The sequence below is a fragment of the Trichechus manatus genome, unplaced genomic scaffold (assembly GCF_000243295.1).
Source record: "Trichechus manatus latirostris isolate Lorelei unplaced genomic scaffold, TriManLat1.0 scaffold00162, whole genome shotgun sequence".
In the NCBI taxonomy this organism is placed as follows: Eukaryota; Metazoa; Chordata; class Mammalia; order Sirenia; family Trichechidae; genus Trichechus; species Trichechus manatus.
In genome coordinates, this window is record NW_004444098.1 from 1,388,582 (window position 1) to 1,409,770 (window position 21,189).

General features: G+C 35.9%; 1 protein-coding gene across 5 annotated transcripts in view; it reads left to right on the forward strand.

Moving 5' to 3' along the window:
• Nucleotides 1-21,189, forward strand: part of FANCB (FA complementation group B) — a 345,837-nt gene that overhangs the window by 7,750 nt on the left and 316,898 nt on the right. For all 5 annotated transcript variants that reach the window (XM_023740692.1, XM_023740693.1, XM_023740690.1 and 2 more), the window contains exons 2-9: nt 2,726-3,712; nt 8,571-8,723; nt 9,482-9,580; nt 12,097-12,225; nt 15,034-15,200; nt 19,225-19,652; nt 19,773-20,010; nt 20,560-20,887. In XM_023740692.1, the coding sequence (XP_023596460.1) occupies nt 2,795-3,712; nt 8,571-8,723; nt 9,482-9,580; nt 12,097-12,225; nt 15,034-15,200; nt 19,225-19,652; nt 19,773-20,010; nt 20,560-20,887 (2,460 nt within the window). In that variant the 5' untranslated portion in view covers nt 2,726-2,794. The remainder of the gene's footprint in view (nt 1-2,725; nt 3,713-8,570; nt 8,724-9,481; nt 9,581-12,096; nt 12,226-15,033; nt 15,201-19,224; nt 19,653-19,772; nt 20,011-20,559; nt 20,888-21,189) is intronic.

The following is a 21,189-nucleotide window of genomic DNA, read 5'->3' on the forward strand; positions in this document are numbered from 1 at the left end:
TTTGTTTTTTAATATAGATGTAGATGTGAGGGACAAAGGGGTTAAGTAAGTTTCCCAAAGTCATACTTCTAGCGAAGGAGGGAATCGGGATTCACAGCTGCTCTCTAACCATGTGCAGTACTGCTTAGCATATGGTAAGCGTTAAGTAACTTTTTTTTAAATTATTTTTTTGTTGATGTTGAGAGTATACACAGCAAACCATATACCAATTCAAGTTTCTGCATGTACAGTTCAATGACACTGATTACATTCTTCGAGTTGTACAACCATTCTCATCTTCCTTTTCTGAGTTGTTCCTCCTCCATTAACATAAACTCACTGCCTCCTAAGCTTCCTGTCTAATCTTTCAAGTTGCTGTTTTCAATTTGATCCCATATAGATAGATCTTAAAAGAGCATAAAAATGCCCAAGGCAGACATTCTTTACTAGTTAAACTAAACTATTATTTGGTTTTAAGAAAACCTCAGGGGATATTTTTGGTTTAAGGTTTAAAATTTATCTTAGGGTAATAGTTTCAGTGGTTCGTCTAGCCTCCATGCCTCCAGAAAGTCTGGATTCCATGAGAATTTGAAATTCTCTTATGCGTTTTCCACCTTTGATCAGGATTTTTCTGTAAAATCTTTGACCAAAACATTCAGAAATGGTAGCTGGGCACCATCTATTTCTTCTGGTTGCATGGCAAAGGAGGCCATTGTTCATGGAAGACATTCCATATTCTCCTGCTCCTGACTTCTTCCTCTGTTGCTCCAGGTGAATAGGGGCTGATTGTTGTGCCTTGGATGGTTGCTTGCAAGCTTTTAAGACCCCAGGCACTACACAATGAACTAGGAGGTAGAACAGAAGCACTATACACGTTATTAGGCCAATTTAATGGAATGTCCCATGAAACCGTGACCCTAAACCTCCAAACCAAGGAACCAAATCCCATGAGGTGTTTGGTTGTACCTAAGCAGCCTCAGCAGCTACTCTTTGTTGTTGTGCATATGTCTGTCACACAACTTTGGCCAATTCAGCTTTTTACAGGTGTACAACTTATTGACAGTGATTACTTTAATTGGCTGTGCAACCCTACCCTTAATCAGTACGATTTTTCCATCTCCATAAACTGAAGCTCAAAACTTCATAAGCAAAATGCGCCCCCCGCCCCCCTCCCTCCTGCCTATGGAAACCACAGATAAACCGTGGTCTCTATACATTTGCCTTTTCTTGTCTTTTTATATAAGGGAGGTCATACAATATTTGTCCTTTGTGACTTATTTCACTCAGCATATTGTCTTCCAGCTCCACCAGTAACTGTTAAAGGAGTGACCAGTACATATAGGCACTAAATAAAGAGAAATCAACATCTTTTTTACATGTTTGTTCAATTTAGGGAATGTTCCTTTGTTCTTTATTCTATTATACTAGTTCTCCCTGGTTGCCTTTCTTATAACCAGTTTGTTCAGAGTAGGGGAATGCATGTCGGGACCAGCTGGTGGTTACCAGTGTAGTCTCAGGAGTCAGAGGGCCCCTCTTAGAAATCGAGGCCACTGCACATTAGCATTCTAACTGCAGACTGGTGTCATAACCTTGGGAAATGTTCTTACCTTTGTTAAAATAAGGCTTTCTCATTTAAAAGATGGGGTGACAAGAATACAGTACTTTAAGAGACTAGTTGTGAGCATTAAATGAGACAATGCATATGTTGCACCTGGCATAAGAAGCATGAATAATTGATAGCTGTTATTATTTAATACTTCTGTTCATTATAATTAATTACATTATTAATCTTTTTTTTTACTTTGAGTAAGAATAGTGACTTCCTTAGGTAGTAAAAATGGATTGTTTTTCTAAAGTAAGATTTATTTATCTTCTCTGGAGATTTTTAAAGCCATCTTATAGCACCTCCTATTTTTTTCTTTTGGAGTTTGATTTTTGTGATAGAGTCTGTGTGAGCTCCTGTCGCCAGGAAGTAAGAGCCCAAGAACCTGGGCTGTGGGAGCAGTCTAATTAGAGTCACCATATCTGGGGAGAGACTCAGCTCCTAAGACAAGTCATCGATTAACTTAATTGTCATTCTGAAGCAGCTAAGCAGAGGGAGAAACTAAGTACAGGGCAGCCCGTTGGAAAATGAGGAAACCAGATGAGAATTGGTAGGTTTGAAACAGAGAAGTGGAACCTTAAGAAATTCTCTGAGCCAGAAAGAAACCTGATGTCAGTTTGAATTGAGCATCTAAAGCTTTAAATAAATGTTCTTAATGCATTCTGTTATCTTTTTTCACAAGGTTATTCACATTCTTGGAGCCTTGGTGGTGCAGTGGTTAAGAGCTTGGCTGCTAACCAAAAGGTCAGGAGTTCGAATCCACCAGCCGCTCCTTGGAAACCGTATGGGGCAGTTCTGTTCTGTCCTCTAGGGTCGCTATGAGTCGAAATCGACTTGACGGCAATGGTTTTTTTCTTTTTTTAAAAAAATTTTTATTTTTTATTCACATTCTTAGCAAATTGAATTCTTTTAAGGGATCAAACCAAAAACCAAACCCACTGCCGTTGAGTCAATTCCGACTCATGAGTTTTAAGGGATATTTGAGATATATTTTTGATAAGTGTGACATGGTTACAATAGTATTCTAAAAAATGTAAGAATACTTAATAAAATTATAGTTACCTGTGTGATAGGTTTCTAAAAGAAACATGTTTCTTTTTAACTCTGCCTACTTCATGGTAGTTTTTCTCGTTTCTTTTTTAGGTTTAAAGTATCAACTAGAATCAATTTGCATTTGAAAATCAGATCAACACGAAGACTTGATATTGTGGCATGATTAGCAAGCAAGCAATGTCATCTAACGAACAAGAAAGACTCTTGTGTTATAATGGGGAAGTCCTTGTTTTTCAGTTGTGTAAAAGAAAGTTTGCCGATACAGGGGCTGCAAAAACACCCATATTACATGTCAGAAGAATGGTGTTTGACAAAGGAACAAGAGTATTTGCTCAGAAGTCCACTGGGTTTTTTTGCATGGAGGAAGAAAACTCTCATTTTAAAATTATTTGTTGCAGCTGCGTGTCAGACTTGAGAACTGGACTCAGCCTTCCTCATGTTATGATACAAAGCGAAAAAGATAACGTTTTCAATTATTTTCTGCTGTTGCTTCACAGTACCAATAAATTCGAAAAGCGATTGAGTTTTAAACTAGGCTATGAGTTGAAGGACAGCTTAAGGGTTCTTAATGGTCCTTTAATTTTATGGAGACACGTCAAAGCAGTCTTCTGTATCTCTTCCAAAACTGGCACAGTTGTTAGTGTGCCAGTTAACTTTTCCTCTGTTGTGTGGGCAGGGGAGATTGGAAATCTAGGTATCGTTTTATTGGGATGCACCCAGAGACCTTCAAAGTCAGATTGTGCTATTTGGAATACGAAATTTTGTGTATACTCTCTTGACCACCAAGAAATCTTACCTGATACATATGTTATCCCTCATGCTTATAGCAGTGTGGTAACTTGTGTGCATGTCTGTGCAACTGAGTTAGTTAACAACCAGTTAAGAATGTCTCTGATTGCCCTTACTCAAAAGAATCAGCTGATTTCATTCCATAATGGTACTCCTGAAAGTGTGTGCCAGCTTCCATTTGGAGATCCTTGTACAGTTCAACTTATGGATTCGAGTGGAGAAGACTCCCTTTTCATTGTATCTTTTAGGTCCAGTGATGCTTGTGCTGTTTGGAAAAAGAACTTTCAGGTATAGTACTTATTCTCATAATGATTCAATTGATATAGGATTGAGGCCTTTAAGCATTCCTGCTCTGCATAGACTTCATCCTGGTGTCTTGTCAAAATTATTTTTTAGTGCTGTACTTAAAGAAAAACATATACGTTACATTGTTCTTTTTTCTTAAATTTCAGTTTATATGAATAACCCAAACCAAACCCATTGCCGTTGAATCTATTAGGACTCATAGCGACCATATAGGACAAAGTAGAAATGCCCCGTAGGGTTTCCGAGCCTGTAATCTTTACGGAAGCTGACTGCTTCATCTTTCTTCCACAGGGCAGCTGGTGGGTTCGAACCACCGACCTTTCGGTTAGTAGCCGAGCACTTAAGCACTTTGCCACAAGGGCTCCTCCAATTTATCTGAATATTTACTTGATAATTGTTTTGCCTTGCCATTTTGAATCATAAAGGCTTTGAGTTGTTTAGAAATATATAAATAAATATATAATTTTCATTTGTCTTTTAATATAACTATTTCCAATTTTTATTCATATGTTGATAATTAGATGTCTATTTTTACTTTACCAGTTGCTGTCAAGTCACTTCTGACCCAGGGCGACCCCATGTGTGTCAGAGTAGAACTGTGCTCCATAGGGTCTCTGGAAGTCAATCGCCAGGCCTTTATTCTGAGGAGCCTTTAGGTGGACTCAAACGTCCAATCTTTGATTAGCAGCTGAGTGCGTTAACTGTTTGCACCACCCAGGGACTCCATGTTTTTATTTACAGTAAGATTATTAGTGATTTGACTATGAGCCTTCATAGAAAACTCAGCTCAGCTTTTTAAAAGTTGGTAATTATCTATTTAAACTTAATTGTCTTTTTCTTAAAATGAAATGTAGAGAAAGTCCTTGAAATGTGTCGTTGTCCCTTTAAAATAAGCAGTTATTCTCCAGAGACAAGTTAAATGTTAATTTTTCTAAAATCTGCTGCCTAGAGACTTTTATTATATTTCAAAACTCAGAGTTGACCTTTGAGCAAACATTTACATTTTATCTACGTATAGTCTTATCTTTTAACGTAAGCCTTGGAAGTTGCTTTAAAATACTCACTGGTATTGAGTGTTTAATAACAGGTAAAAAGGCACAGAAAATGAATATGGAAATTGGAGGTTTGTAACTGGGTGTCTCTACCAATAATATTTCTTTGACCCGGATTTTTTGTCGACATTGCATTCTCCTGGCTTAAGATGTGATATAAGGTGATTATAAATCAAGGTAAATAATCACTACTAGTCAGAAATGTTTATTCCAAAAGTAGGTTAGCATATTCAACGATTTTTTAAATTCTTGTGCTATTTCAGAGAAAAAAACAGTTTTGTGTACTTTGTGTGCCCTGTAATAAAGGTTTTAAATTTTCAAAAGAAAAATAATTGGAAAGTTATCCTATTTTATTTTGAAAGCAGTCTTTTATAAGCACATTGTACTTTCTTTTTAAAGTTATTTTGGAAGGTGACATTTTCTGCCCTTTTCTACTCCCTATTCTTTTCCAAGAAATGGGAGGGAAGAAACATATGGCATAGCCTGTAACCCTTACTGGGGGCAGGATAATGGGAAGAACACCATTTAACTTGGGGTTGAATTCCCAACTGAGCCACTTACTAGTGTTACCTTAAGGAATGTAGTTAATTCTTGTGAAAGCATTTTCTGTCTTTGGGAAGTTGTGATCATCCTGCCTCTGAGAGGGGAACATTAAAGACAGTGACGTTGTACAGTATCTTGCACAGTGCTGGTTACATAACAGGAGCTCAGTAAGTGGTAGCTATTATTATATTAGACCAAGGCTGGGACTGTCATCAGTTATTTGTACCTACTCAGTGTGATTTGGTCTGTTCACCTGGATAAGGAAAATAATTCCCTTGTACCTCATTAATTCCTTGGAATTTAGTCCTCACTCCCTTGAAATGAGTCTCCTCCTTGGGCACTGTAGAGTTCTGCCACTAGCATGTTACTCAAAGCAGGAAACTACGTCAGTTCCTGTAGAAGGACCTGTAACTTCTGGCCTCTTGGACTTGAAATAGTATTCTAGGGTTCTTTCTCTATGATGGACCACCATCCTTTTTACAAGTTATTTACCTAAGTCCCTACCGACCTACCTCTTAAGGGAGGTATTCTATACCAGGGATTCTGTACGTCTAAGTTGCTCTCAAATGCCCTATATTGAAAACTCTGGAGTCACACCCTGTTCTCTACAAATAATTGTTTTTAGAACAGCTCAGTAAACTTGACACTTTGGAACTTTTGTAGCTCATGCCTCCAGCTTAGTGTTAACTTTACATTTATACTCACATACTTAAAAAAGTTGGATATAGTTTATGGTAAAATACTTGATTGCTTCAAAAACAGGAATAAAGACTAAGAATCTAGAAACAAAGGGGGGATAATAATGTCAAAAACCCTAATTTTAATTGAGCAATTAAGCAGTCAAGATTTAAAAAAAAGTAAATACAACGGGTTTTACAATTGGATGGGACATACTATCAAGGGAAATTTTTTTTCTAACATTGAGTTCCGAGAGGAATTTACTGTATCTAAGAGATTTTGAATAGTTAAATATATAATTGAGCAATAAAATGGGGTCTTTGAAAGCACTTTCGCCCCCAAATGAGAGAAAACAGTAGAAGCAGTCTTCCTTTGGGTTGGCTGTGGATCCATCCATTTATCCTTTTTCTACCTTATTCCATAAAAGAATTAAGGCAGTTTACAAAAGTAGATAAAAGACAAAACCCAAACCCATTGCTGTCGAGTCAGTTCTGACTCGTAGCGACTCTACAGGACAGAGTAGAACTGCCCCATAGGGTTTCTGAGGAGCAGCTGGTGGATTCAGACTGCCAACCTTTTTGTTAGCAGCCGAGCTCTTAACCACTGTGCCACCAAAGCTCCAGGTAAAAGACAAACATAGATGAAATACAGGAAGGAAATCAAGGTTAGTGTGTTCTCCTGTCTGCCCTTCATAAAAGCTCTAGGTGTAGTGTTTAATCCAGTAATATGACACAGAGAGACTAGAGTCCAGGGGAATACATGATTAACTTTCTCTCTTGAATTGAAATAATCTCTGTAAGTCTTTTGGCAAAAATCTATGTAGCAGACATTTCAAAATCGAGATCATTGTCAAGTATACCTGAAGCATGAGTTTTGGTTTGTTGTAGATGTTGTTGTTAGGTGCTGTTGAGTCTGTTCCGACTCAGCAACTCTGTGTACAACAGAACGAAACACTGCCCAGTACTGTGCCATCCTCACAATCGTTGTGAATGTTTGAGCTCGTTGTTGCAGCCACTGTGTCAATCCATCTCATTTAAGGTCTTCCTCTTCTTCACTGACCCTCTACTTTACCAAGCATGATATCCTTCTGCAGGGACTGGTCCCTCCTGATAACATGTCCAAAGGATGTGAGACGAAGTCTCACCATGCTTGTTGGAGACAGAGGTTAATATGTTCTAGAGCTGTCCTGTGTGATATGGTAGCCACTAGCCACATGTGGTTATACAACATTTGAAATGTGGCTAGTCTGAATTTAAATGTGCTATAGATGTAAAATATATACCAGATTTCAAAGACTTGGTAAAAAACAGAAGTAAAATATCTCAATATTTTTTATTGATTACATTGAATTGAATTAAAATGATAATATTTTTGATATTTTGGTTAAATAAAATATACTATTAAAATCTTTTTCACCTGTTTCTTTTTACTGCTAGTAGAGGATTTTCTTTTAGTAGGTACTAGAAAATTTAAAATTATGTATGTAGCTCGCTTATTTTTCTATTGGACAGCATTGTTCTAGAACTATAGATTGCAAATGTGTGTGCATGCTTGTGTACACAGCACTATGGTTGTTGCATGCCCAGGACATTCCTATTACTAGTATCTGTTCACATAGTTCATTACACTCCATGATCCTCTTGGGTTGGGGGAAGGGAGGGTGTAGGTTTACAAATAAGCTTTCTCCCTGCACAAGTGAAGAATCACTGCTTTGGAAACCTTATAGGGGCGAGATTGATATTTGATTATGTAGATCAAAGAGCCTTCTTTCTCTAATGCAAGACACCCTCCTGCCTCTTCTGGTTGCTGTAACTGCACCTCTAGGATTCTAAAGGAGCATTTTAGCTTTTCTACCTCAGGGAAAAGGGAGATTTGCTCCCCCTGGTGGTAGTTTCCAGGGGACCAATCCAGAGGCTTTCAGCGTTACGGGCTTTTAAGAGGTTGTCTTCTATTTTAAACTTGGGGTCTGATGTTCTGGTATGAACTGACCATATTATTCCATTAGGCTAGGAGTGTTCTGGGTGACCCACTTTTAGAGTCCGTCCCCTTTTACGTGCCTGATAATGGCTGTGTTCTCCCCTGCCAGGGTTTAGAGTAATAAGTTCATCTTGACTCTATTATGGGTCATTCTGCTTTGAGAGTACTCTAAGAGTCTACTAGTACCTTCTGGTTACCTAACGCAGCTGAATTCCTTGAGCAGTTGGGCAGATCGTAAGTTAAAATTTTCCAAAGATTTAGCTATAAGAAGTATTAGAATTCATAAATAGATTGCAATACATTTTTAATAGAGAAATCAGGAATGTATCAGTCCCTGGGCAGACATTGATAAAATATTTAAGTACCTTGCTAGCCATAAAGTTGTTACAACTCCTTATGTTTGTTTGTCCCCCAGTATCTTTATTTTATTTATTTATTTTTAGTTTTTACACTACCATTTTCATTACTTATTTGTAAAATCGAAGAGAACAAATTACAGCTACATGAAACAAAAGGACTTAGTTTTTTCACATCTGTTTTTTTTTTCTTTTCTTTTTTTCCTGTATTCCTCCCTTATCTCTTCCTTGCAGATTGCCACTAAGTGGGAAAAAATTTTCTCAGTACTGATCGATGACTTTATTGGAGCTGGAACTGAACAAGTGCTGCTACTCTGGAAGAGCTTCTTGGACTCTGATTGCCTGACTTCATTTAAAATAACAGATCTCGTCAGCATAAACTATTCAGCAAGTTCTATTTTTATACATTAATAACCGTTTTAGAAAAATTTAAATGCTTAAAAGCTTTTGAGCTACCATTCAAATATTTGTGATTTCATACTTAAGCTTTTTCAATTTTAAAAATACATAGCTTGGATCATTTAAATATGTACATTGAATTTCCTTTCAACAAATGTTATACAAATTGGCTTTATGCTTTTGGTATAAGTTTGAAATATAGTATATCTAGCGGTCACTAAAGTGATAGTAATGTTGAAAATTAACTTTATTGTTGCTTCTGAAAATCATATACCAATAAACATGATGATATTGGGTTAATTTAAATTAAGGAATAAACTGAAATGAAACTGCGGTTTATTAAAAGAAGGAATTGTTGTTAATATCTTGAGATCTTGTGCATAAGGGAAATAATACCACTGAAGTTTAAGATATATACAAAATCTCTCTGAGCCTCAATTTTTTTCATTTGTAGAATGAGGATAATTCTTACTTTATCTATGGAATTTTGTGAAAATCCAGTGAGTTGATACTTTATAAAGCACTATACAAATGTTAGGTGGTAATAGTAGTCATAGTGATTTTTTTCTAGGTACAAGAAGATGATGGGGAAAAGATATAATTTGCCTTTTGTAAAATAGTGTATAACGTGGAAAACTGCTCTTTGACTGGATAAACTTTAATTGTATTTTGTTAATCTCATGAATTTTTGGTTTATTTCAAATTCGTTTTAGATTTTTGGTTTATGTGTTTGTCTTATTTATTAGAGTGATGCGTTGGATTGCAGTGAAGATATTTTAATTGAAGACATCGAGAAGAATTCTCCTCATTCTTTGGTGATTCCAGCTTTAGAAAGAAGATTGAAAGTTAGTGTTTGTGTTAGATTTTTGCTTTTTTTTTTTTTGAATAGTGCTATTCTAAATAAAGAATATTGAAAGAAAAGGTCCTTTAAGTATAAACAACTTAGTGACTGGAAAAAGCAATGATATTTCAAAAGATCTTTATTTTTTTGCTACCTCTGTAAAAACTATTATGGTTTTACTTACAAATGTATCATCTAAAAATGATATCTTTTTGTAGTAAGATTGTATAGACTTAGTAAGCCTCATAAGATAAGATAAAAGAAACTCAATTTTGAAAACACATTCTTTCTGGTCTGTAGGATCTGTATAGCATGGGATTTCTTTTAGAGAGATGAAGATGATGAATTATAAACATTCCAAAGATGAACAGTTTAACCCTTAAGCTTTCCATAAAAAAACTTCCTAAAAAAGAGTTTTTGAGGTTTTCCAAATGTATATAGGTAATGCACATTCACTGTAAAATATTCAGACTTTGCACAGAAATATTAAAAAAGGAAATAACAATTATCTGTGATTCCACTACTGAGATATATAACCAATTTTAACATTCTGACATGGATATTCATGCAGACTTATTTATATGAATATATGCAGATTTAGATAGAAATGTGATTATATGATGCATGTTTTTTCATAACCTGCCTTTTTTATGTGTAAAAATTTTAAATACACAGAAAATTCCAGTGATTATCAGTATAGTCCCCGTGTGGATTCATTAAACTTTTTTTATCATGCACTCTTTCTGCATATATAATGTTGTTGTTAGTTGCTGTTGAGTCGATTCTGACTCATGGTGACCCGATGTGTGCAGAGTAGAACTGCTCCATAGGGTTTTCGAGGCTATGACCTTTCGGTAACATATTGCCAGGCCTGTCTTCTCAGGTGCCTCTGAGTGGGTTTGAACTGCCAACCTTTCAGCTAGTAGTCGAGCGCTTAACCATTTGCCCCACCCAAGGACAGTAAAAAGAACAAAAAAGCAAGGCTTAGTGCCATGTAGTATAGTGTGCTATTGTTTTTGGTTTTGGGTGGTTGGTTGGTTGGTTTGTGGAGAGGAGGAGGCAAGCATTTTATAATACAGACATGGAAAAGTTCTGGAAAGGTAAATAGTCTGTTGGCTGTGCAAATGGAAACTGAGGGCCTCAGAAGGAAGGGTGAGATTTACTTTTATATTATTTGAAATTTTTTTTACCACTTGCCACTTATTTTCATAATTTTATAGTAAAACTTCGCAACATAGATCATTTAACTGGTCTAGTGATTCACAATTTCATCTTGGAGTGGGGGCTGTGATGAAGAGAGGAGGGAGGGGAGAACACCAGTAATAATTTCTGAGGGTACATTTTGAATCTGCCCGCATATTCCTCGCTTCCACTACCTGTTCCTCCAGCAGCCTCACATTTGGCTGTTTACCTTTTAGGGGTGCAACTTCCTCCCCCAAAGTCATGAATTACTCAGTGAATGAGTGATGGGATGTGAATGATATAGAGCCCACAGAACTAGGTCAGTGTATGAAATTTTGAAATGTTGGTTAGACACTTTACATACTTTGTGCAATGAGATTTGCAGCTAGTTCAGTCCTTACCCTTCAACTTCCATTCATTGATAACAAGAAAAAGAATTTACCTGCCTTTTTTCCCAAAAAAATTTTATTTAAAAGAAAAAGAATCCAAAAAAAGAAATGCATGTTGCCTTTTATATCTAGAAAAACCTATTATATTAAAAACTGGATTAATACTTAAACAGTCCCAGGTCTCCATCAGAAATGAAACAGCTTCCATCAGTTCAATGACGTGGATCTTTTTAGATTTTCAATAGCAAAATTTATTTCGTGAAGGTTTTATCTTTAGTGCTGAAATCTGTTTAACTGGTATAATAAAAAGAATGGATTGCTCAATGTCCAGTTTAGAGCCAAATTATTTTTTTTTTCAGCAGTTAGGAGTCAACCCTAGTACTGAGGTTATTAGCACAAAAATAAATTTATGAATTTTGGGTCTATTGTAAATTATATTTAAAATTTTGCTGTAAAGATTACTGTGAATACAGGATTTTAAACAGTCTGAAACTAAAAGTGATTCTTTATTCATGGTGATGTCTCTGCTTTTGTGGATACTTTGTTTTTGAAGCAGAACTTATTTCAGTAGCAAGAAAAACAGTTTTCTTGTGGGGATGGGAGTGTTGATAGGCCTTATTTTATTCATGTTGACTCCTGGTTACTTAAAAACTCAGTGATGAAACTGATGTTGCAATACACTGACATTCTCTCAATTTGACATGTAGACTCTGTATTGCAAGCAGTTATTTGCTGTATTATTCCTCTTTGAAAGAAAATATTACATTTTTTTGGTAATTAGAGACTTAAAATTTAGAAATAAAACAGTTTTGCTCTGAGAAATATTCTCTGCTTCTCTACAGAAAAGTGAACTATAAACCACATTTGGAGAAAGTACTTCATGAATGAATGGTATGACAGTTTTCATTTGAAATTGTTTCTGGCAACTGTTTTTCTTTCTACTTTACAGATTGGTTTGGCTTCAGTTCAGGATTTACAGCAGCATCTCCTGCTTAAGGAAAAAGTTATTTCAAAATCTTGCAAAGCTTTAATAAACCTGGTTCAAGGGAAGACTGATATAACATCAAGTACAGAGGAGGTAAAATTAGTCATATGACCATTTTATCATTTTATGAGTTGAAAATTTGCAAGTTATTGAAGAATTATTTCAACTGGAATATATTAGAAAATGCTGCTCAGAGGATCAAGAAGAAAATTGGCAGGGATTATAATTTATGACATAATTTATGACCTTGTATAGTATTTGATTAAAGAGCCAATATTTTACCAAGTTGCAAATGATTCTGTAAGATATTAAAGTCTCAGTTATCAGGAACCTTGGGGAAAATAAGTACTTTTGTCTAAAAAAAAAATTTAACTATTAAAACTTTTTTATTTGTATGGTTGGTATAGAAATTACTCCTAAATGAATTATATATTTCCTGACTTCTTAAACAGCCTATACTGAGCATTATTTAACCTTGTATTGATGATTGTCTTAGTCATCTAGTGCTGCTGTAAGTGGATGGCTTTCACAAAGAGAAATTTATTTTCTCACAGTCTAGTAAGCTAGAAGTCCAAATTCAGGGTGTCAGCTCCAGGGGAAGGCTTTCTGTCTCTGTCGACTCTGGAGGAAGGTCCTTGTCATCATCAGTCTTCCCCCGGACTAGGAGCTTCTCTGCGCAGGAACCTCGGGTCCAAAGGACACGTTCTGCTCCCAGTGCTTCTTTCTTGGTGGTATAGGAGGTCCCCCGCTCTCTACTTGCTTCCTTTTCCTTTTATCTCTTGTAAGGTAAAAGGTGGTGCAGGCCACACCCTAGGGAAAATCCTTTACATTGGATCAGGGATGTGACCTGGGTAAGGGTGGTGTTACAATCCCACCCTAATCCTCTTTAACATAAAATTACAGTCACAAAATGGGGGCCAACCATGCAATTCTGGGAATCATGGTCCAGCCAAATTGAGAAACACATTTTTGGAGGGACATAATTGAAACCGTGACAATGATGATGTAATGCCATCATTTGTGTACTGTTTTTCAGTCTATTGTATCATTCATTTCTAAGGATATTTATTCTTGTAGTAAGTATCCCTAAATTGCTGTGCTTTTTTAGTCCTTATATGTACTTTTTAATAATTTTACTCTCTTTTTCCTTGTGGTTGACCATCATAAGAGCTTTTTCAGGTACCTTGCAGTTACTTATGCCAGTTAAGCAATGTAGAAAATCAGCAAAAACTGTTCAGACTTTATAAAAAGTAGCATCTACATACATTAGTAAGGAGCCCTCGTGGCACCGTGGTTAAGTGTTCAGCTGCTAACCACAAGATCGGCGGTTTGAACCCACGACCCACTCCGCAGCAGAAAGATGTGGTGGTCTGCTTCCGTAAGGGTTACAGCCTTGTAAACCCTATGGAGCAGTTCTACTCCATCCTATAGGGTCGCTGTGGGTCAACTTGATGGACAACAGTTTTTTTTGGTTTTCCATACATTAGTGGTTTCATTCAGAGAAAGACACAGTATAGCAAAATTAAAAATAAATCAAGAAAAGCTGGAGGGAGAGACGCTTAATGTCACATTTTATTTTCTCAAGTCACTTCAGTGCCCAGCTCTGACTTCCTTCTAGATTGACCATTCTTGTAACGGTCTCAGCCTCGTGCTTGTATTTAAGTGTAGCAATATGAGGGTTTTGGTCCAAAATATGGCCCAGTTAATGTAAAAACTATCACAAAAGCACATGATATTGCATTTTTATATTACTGTTCTAATTTCCTGGGAAACCTCACACAATTAATCATTAAAGTCTCCCCATTTTCCATCTTCCACCTCACTCTAACAATTTGGCCAGTATTAGAAAGGGGAAGGAATGTTTAGAAATTAATGAATTGAAACTTCTATGTGCAAGGCACCATTTTGGCCATTTCCATTGTTTCTTAGTTAACTTTGAAAGCAACCCTGGCAAGTAGTACAATTTTCCCCAGGTTTCAGATAAGTAGCTGGCCTCAGATCTCACAGCCATTAGCAGAAGCGTCAGATTCCTGGGAACATGTTTGGTCTGCTATACTGTATGTTAAGTGTCCGTATGTATTTTTCAATAATTACCACATAGAGAGGGAGGATAGAAGAATAGTGAAGCTAGAACCTGGACTCTGGAACCAGTCTGCTTCACTTCTAATCCTAGTTCTGCCACTTGCTAGCTGTGTGACCTTGGGCAAGTTACCTAACCTCCCTGTGCCTCATTTTCCTTATCTGTAAAATATAGTTAGTAATAGTACCAACCTAGGGTACTAGGGTTTTTGTGAATAACATTTAGGACAGTGACTAGCTTATAGTAAGCACTCAGTAATTGTTTCATATTATTATTACTACTACTATTTCTAAAGTTATTATAAATCCATATGTGTGGAAATCAGTGAGTATGGCCTGGACTTTAACACTAAAATTTTAGCAGTAATCTTTAAGCAGTTCAAAGATAGTTTAATCAGTTTTATTCATATAAAAGTTCAGTTATAGGCTTAGTGTATGTCACTAGTAAAATTTGATTATATTGTTTTTTATTTAAGGATTTGATTGTCTCGATATACCTGGGGTTATGTACTGTCAGTTTATTTTGAAAAATGGACTCCAAGTTTACATCCCTGCTGACTATGTTGGACACTCCATCTTGTTTCCAGTCATGCCATGCTTCTTGATCTGAGTGGATAATTTTAGTTAATTATATATGTTTTGTAAGTTTTATTTTAGTCAATTATGTGTAATCTGTAATGCAGTATATTATATGCATTAGACTTTACTTTTAAATATCTAGGCCATAAGGCCAGTCCAAAAGCTGATTTGTGTTTTTTCCCTAGTTTTCCTACGTTCAGTACATTTTTTGTAATCAGTTATTTAAACATGTTTTTCTGTAAGGAGTACCTTGTTCCTCTTTGTGGTGAAAAAGAAAATCCTGTGCATACCTTTGATGAAAAGATATCAGATGATTTAAAAGATTCAGAACATCTAATAGAGAAGATGTGGTATCGTGTAATGGATGATAGCTTGGTTGTTGGAGTGAAAACCACATCTTCTTTGCAACTGTAAGTAAATGTCTTGATGCTCTAGGACAGTGCTGTCCAATGGAAATAAAATGCAAGCCACGTAGGTACTTTGTCTTAGTCATCTAGTGCTGCTATAACAGAAATACCACGAGTGGATGGCTTTAACAAACAGAAGTTTATTCTCTCAGTCTAGGAGGCTGGAAGTCCAAATTCAGGGTGCCAGCTCCAGGGGAAGGCTTTCTCTCTCTGTCAGTTCTGGGGGCTGGTCCTTGTCATCAGTCTTCCCCTGGTCTAGGAGCTTCTCAGTGCAGGGACACTGGGTCCAAAGGATGTGTGCCCCTGGTTTTTCTTGCTTGGTGGTAATGAAGTCCCCCTGTCTTTCTGCTCACTTCTGTCTTTTATATCTCAAAAGAGATTGACTTAAGACAAAACCTAATCTTGTAGATTGAGTCCTGCTTCATTAACATAACTGCCTCTAATCCTATCTCATTAACATCGTAGAGGTAGAATTTACAACACATAGGAAAATCACATCAGATGACAAAATAGTGGACAGTCACACAGTACTAGAAATCATGGCCTAGCCAAGTTGACACACATTTTTGCGGGGGGATACAATTCAATCCATAACACACTCATAATATGGAGTCCCTGAGTGGTGCAAACTAGTAAGCGAAAGGTTGGTGGTTCAAACCCACCCAGAAGAGCCTTGGAATAAAGGCCTGGCAGTCTGCTTGTGAAAGGTCACAGCCTTGAAAACCTATGGAACACAGTTTTACTCTGCATACATGGGGTCACCATGAGTTGGAATCAACTTGCTAGCAACTGATATGGAGTTTTTTGTTTGTTTGTTTAGTAGCCATGTTAAAAATGTCAATAGAAAAAGGTGAAATTAATTTTAATACTTTTTATTTAAGCCAGTATATCCAAGATATTATCACTTCATTTCAACATGTAATCAATATATAAAATTATTAATGAGATGTTTTACATTTATTTTTTTAAAGGAAGTTTTTAAGATTTGGTGTACATGTACAGTACATCTCCATTTGGACTAACTACATTTCTAGTGTTCCATAGCTTCACATGGCTAGTGGCTTCTGTATTGGCCAGCACAGCTCTAGAAGTATCTGTTTTACACAAAGCATTTGAGTTAATAATATGACAAGGATAGGGTTTATGAAATCACTGGACATTGTCAGGTCAAGTTTCTGTAGCCTTCAGAGTAGGAATAGTTAAACAATGCACAGAAGTTTCTCATCAGGACATTTAGACGTATCAGAAGCATTTAGAGACTATTGGCTAAAGTAGAAAGGTGAAAATTTGGTTAAATAAAGTATCTACTTCTAATAATAGATAACAATTTTTATATCTCTATTAATTTTCTCTTTTGGGTTCTTGAAACCATGGATGAGGAAGTAATGTCTGTGCTGTCTGTAGCACAGCAAAGAGCTTTCTAACCAAAGCTTGTACTTCCCCCAATACAGATATTACATTAACTACATTTGAACCACAACTATGCAATCAGAGAGAAACCAGATAGTGCCTTACGATAGTCTGAGAGATGATGGCAGTGTTCTAGAAGGAAATATATCTGAGCAGCTTAATATAGTAAGGAAGCCAGGCTGCGTTTTTAGTGGATCCAGAATCATTTTTGAGATACGGGTTTATTTTGTTTCACTGAATGTCTAAGTTGTTTTGATCTGGTTGTTTATATGGTTTTTCTTTAATTTCTAATTTCTTTAATTTTCTTGCATTCCTAGAGATAAACCCAAATTCATCCTGATTTCTTTTGGTTCACTGCTTGATTAGGTTTGCTAACACTTAGTGTATTGCTGGATTAAGTTTGCTTACATTTGGTTAAGGATATTTGCGTCTATGTTCATGAGTGAAATTGACTTGAAATGTTCGTGAACAATACTTGCCTAGCTTTAGTGAAGGCTACACTAGCTTATAAATGAGTTGGGGGGTGTTTCCTTTTTTCCCATTCTCTGGAACAGTTTGTAAATTTGGAATGATCTGTTTTTTTGATGTTTGGTTGTACTTACCTGGAACGCAATGAAGACCTTCAATCTATAGGTTCCCCTTCAAGTCTTTTTTTCCCTTACAGTGTATTTTTGAAGAAACGAGGCAGTTTGCCCTATAAAGTTCTTTAGACTGGATTTTGCTGATTTCATCCTGTTATTTTTTTTTAAACCTGTCTCTGACTCGTGTATTTCCTCTAAACTGGTATTAGACTTAGAAGCAGGATCCAATTAATGCTTGATTTTTTCTTTTTTAACAAGAATACTTAATAGATAGTGTTGCATTCTTCCTTCAGGAGATATATAAGGTCTAATCATTTTCATTTTGTGATATTAGCAGCTGTTGATGAGCATTGCCTAGTTCCATTGTTTCGTTGTTGTTGTTGTTGTTAGGTGCCATCGAGTTGGTTCCGACTGATAGGGACCCTATGTACAACAGAACGAAACACTGCCCAATCCTGCACCATCCTCCCAGTCGTTGCTATGTTTGAGCCTATTGTTGCAGCCACTGTGTTCCTCTTTTTTGCTGACCTTCTACTTTACCAAGCATGATGTCCTTCTCCAGGGACTGCTCCCTCCTAATAACATGTCCAAAATACGTGAGATGAAGTCTTGCCATCCTCGTTTCTAAGGAGCATTCTGGCTGAACTTCTTCCAAGACAGATTTGTTTATTCTTCTGACAGTCCATGGTATATTCAATATTCTTCGCCAACACTGTAATTCAAATGCATCAATTCTTTTTTGGTCTTCTTTATTCATTTTTTTAAGAAGTAGATCACCAAGTCCTTCTTCCTAGTCTGGAAGCTCTACTGAAACCTGTCCACCATGGGTGACCTTGCTGGTATTTGAAATACCGGTGGCATAGCTTCCAGCATCACAGCAATACACAAGCCACCACAGAACAGACTGACAGATTGTTTCATTAGCATTTGCAAAATGGTGATAAGAAACTTCTCCTTATCAATTATTTAGTTACCCTCATATATAGTTTGTAATTTAGAAACCAGAGTCTGGGCACAAGAGAAGCTCATTGCTTGTGAGTGGTGGTTATTTCTAGGCCTTTTTGTGGGCATAGGTAGGAAATACGTTTTTTGTTTTGTGTTTTTTTTTAAGAGGTAAAATACAGCATGAGTCCATGCTGATACTTCTAATTCAGATTCAAAACTTCAAGATTTTTACTTAACCTCATCAATCTTGCATCTCTCTTCTTTCTCCCATGCTAAAAATTCCAGTTCTCAGTTGTACCAACGTAAGTACTCATTTGCTTTATCCCATAATATATATGCAATATTCCTAGAATAACAATACCAATAATATAATTACTACAAATTGTTTCAGATTTTTTTGAGGTTCTTTTTTATTCTTAGGCTATAACCCTAAGTGCACACAGTGAACTTCCTGGGTGTTAAGTCCTCTATGGTTATATCACCATTCTCACCTATTTTTACTTGATAAACTCTGGCAATGTTGGAATGTACTAAAACAAGACCGTATCATATTTGTAAATTGTTATAAATGTAAATCCCGAAAGAATTGCTAAGGGATAAATAATACTTTGTAGTCAAAAGTAGATTTTATTGAAGTCACTTACAAGATTATAAAATGCAGTTTTTAGTTTATGAGTATTCACATTGTAAATCATTACCAAAATAAGGTTGGGTGTTTTTTTTTAAATAATGAGATTTTATTTTTCTTGTTTACAAAGAGAAAAAACAACCTACCTGAAAAATAAAATCTAGACATTTTACCATTCCTTTATCTTAAAAAAAATTTTTTTTAGTTTAAATTGGAGAAATTATTTTCTTGTAGTCCAGCTTATTTGCAGTGTCTTTGCTTGCCTGTTTTAAGAGAAGTGCTATTATAGGATCTTGAAAACTGTAGTGTTTACTCTTAATTTTCTGATATATTTTACATTTGAAATGTTTCCTAGAAAAAGAGAGAATGAAAATAAATTTTTTGTTGTATGGTATTTAATCACCTATTTAACTTTAAAGAATGAACTTGTAAACTATAACCAAACTCTGTGGATTATTTACAGGTCTCTGAATGATGTGACTTTATCGCTGTTATTGGATCAAGCTTGTGACTCCAGCTTTCTGCTTAAGTGTCAAAATAGGGTGATTAAGTTGAGTACGGGTTCTTTACCAGCATCACCTTCTATGCCATATGAAGTCGGATCAGAGGCAAAAAGAATCAAGTTAACCCTTCATAGCAAGGAAGAGAAAAGCTTTGTTTGTCAACAACCATCTAAGAAAGATTGTGTACAGATAATTACTGCCGTAACATCTCTTCCACCACTTTTAGCACTCAATAATTTCTGTTGCATTGTACTGCTACAAATTAGGGAGAGAAAAAATGGTAACCATTCTGAAAATCGTTCTGTTCCTTGTGGCAGACTTTTTTTAAGTCTGGAAGATATTTCAAGGGGGAAATACCTAGTGACATTTCCAAAGAATGAATCTGTAGGTAATTTTCGTTCGTACTTTTCAGTCATATACTTAATTGAATCTGAAAATTTTAAGAAACTGTTTATTTGATAATGGACAGAGTTTAATGACAGAGCTTGTGACATTTTTTTTCTTATAGAAAACATGGAAGATTTTTTTGTACTTCTCGCAGCATTACACAAATTTTGTTTTCAAATCACATCATCTGGCCATACCCTGACTTCAATGAGGACATGGCTCTTAGAATACATGCAATGTGAAGTAATCAAAGAATTTCCGGAAATGTGGTTTTGTAAAAGGCCAGGAAGTTTTTATGGGACACTCTTCAACTGGAAACAAAGAACGCTATGCGAAGGAATTTTAATAGTCTATTGCAGGTAATGCACATCAAATTGAAATAGGTTCAGAGAACTTGGTGTGCATAGGTGTGCTGAGTGTGTGGTCCAACAGTGACCTCCATGGTAGAGTTCTGTACTGTTGTGGGATATTCACAGTCATTGCCTAGTATGGCACGAATGAACAGGTGTCCTCATTTAGAAACTGAAGAGCTATGTTTTTTAATTTTATATGTTTGGAACTTTTTTGTTTTTAGTTATTTTGGAGGTTGATTAGGACCTAATAATTATTCTATAATTTCCTGCTTACCTGTCCCTCACAATAAAATTTAAAAAATATTATACTGATCTTACTAACTCAGAGGAAAAACATTAATCAGGAAGCAACCCGATTAATATTAACAGACTTGGCATACAATATGTATATTTTATTGCTACCATCTGAATTTTACCAATGATCACATGCATTATTGGTTCTGTTCATTGTTAGTGTTTTTAAATGAATATTTATTGATTACTACAATGTATTGTAAATGATTGCTTAGTGCTATCCTGATATTTATAATATTGTGTTTGTTTGTTTTATTCCAGGAATCAAACTGTTTTGTTCCAGTGCCTTCATTATCTCATCAGAGTTCTCCCTGTAAACTGTTTCTTCAAAAAATTAAAATTAGGAAGTGAAGATTTCCTAATTGACCATTTGGCATTAACCTTGGAGAAGGAACTGGTTACCCTTACTAGTTCTCTTTTTTCTGCCTTAGCTGAGGTTGAAAGCAACTTTGTACAGCAGTATGAAGCAAGCAAAAATAAGAGCAGTGTCATTGTGGCTTCCTTATCAGACAGAGAGGAAAAAATACATCCGTACAGAAAAGAACTTCAGAGAGAAAAGCAGCAAATCACATTGGGAATGAACCTAAAAGTGAGTGGTGCTCTTTATAGAGAAATTACTTTGAAAGTAGCTGAGGTTCAGTTGAAATCAGATCTAGCAGTACAGAAACTGGCCAGTCTAAAATTATAATAAAAATTCGATTATATTTTAAAATAGGTTTCCACTGCCAGAAAATTTTGGCTCCCCTTGTTTTCATTTTATGTTATATGCCTCTTGTAAAAATAAAGATTGAGGTTTGTTATAGTTCAAACTTTGGTTTTGATAATGCACAAAACAGTATGCCTTAGCTGGTGGTTCTATCACCACCTCCAAGGGGTATTTGCCAATGTCTG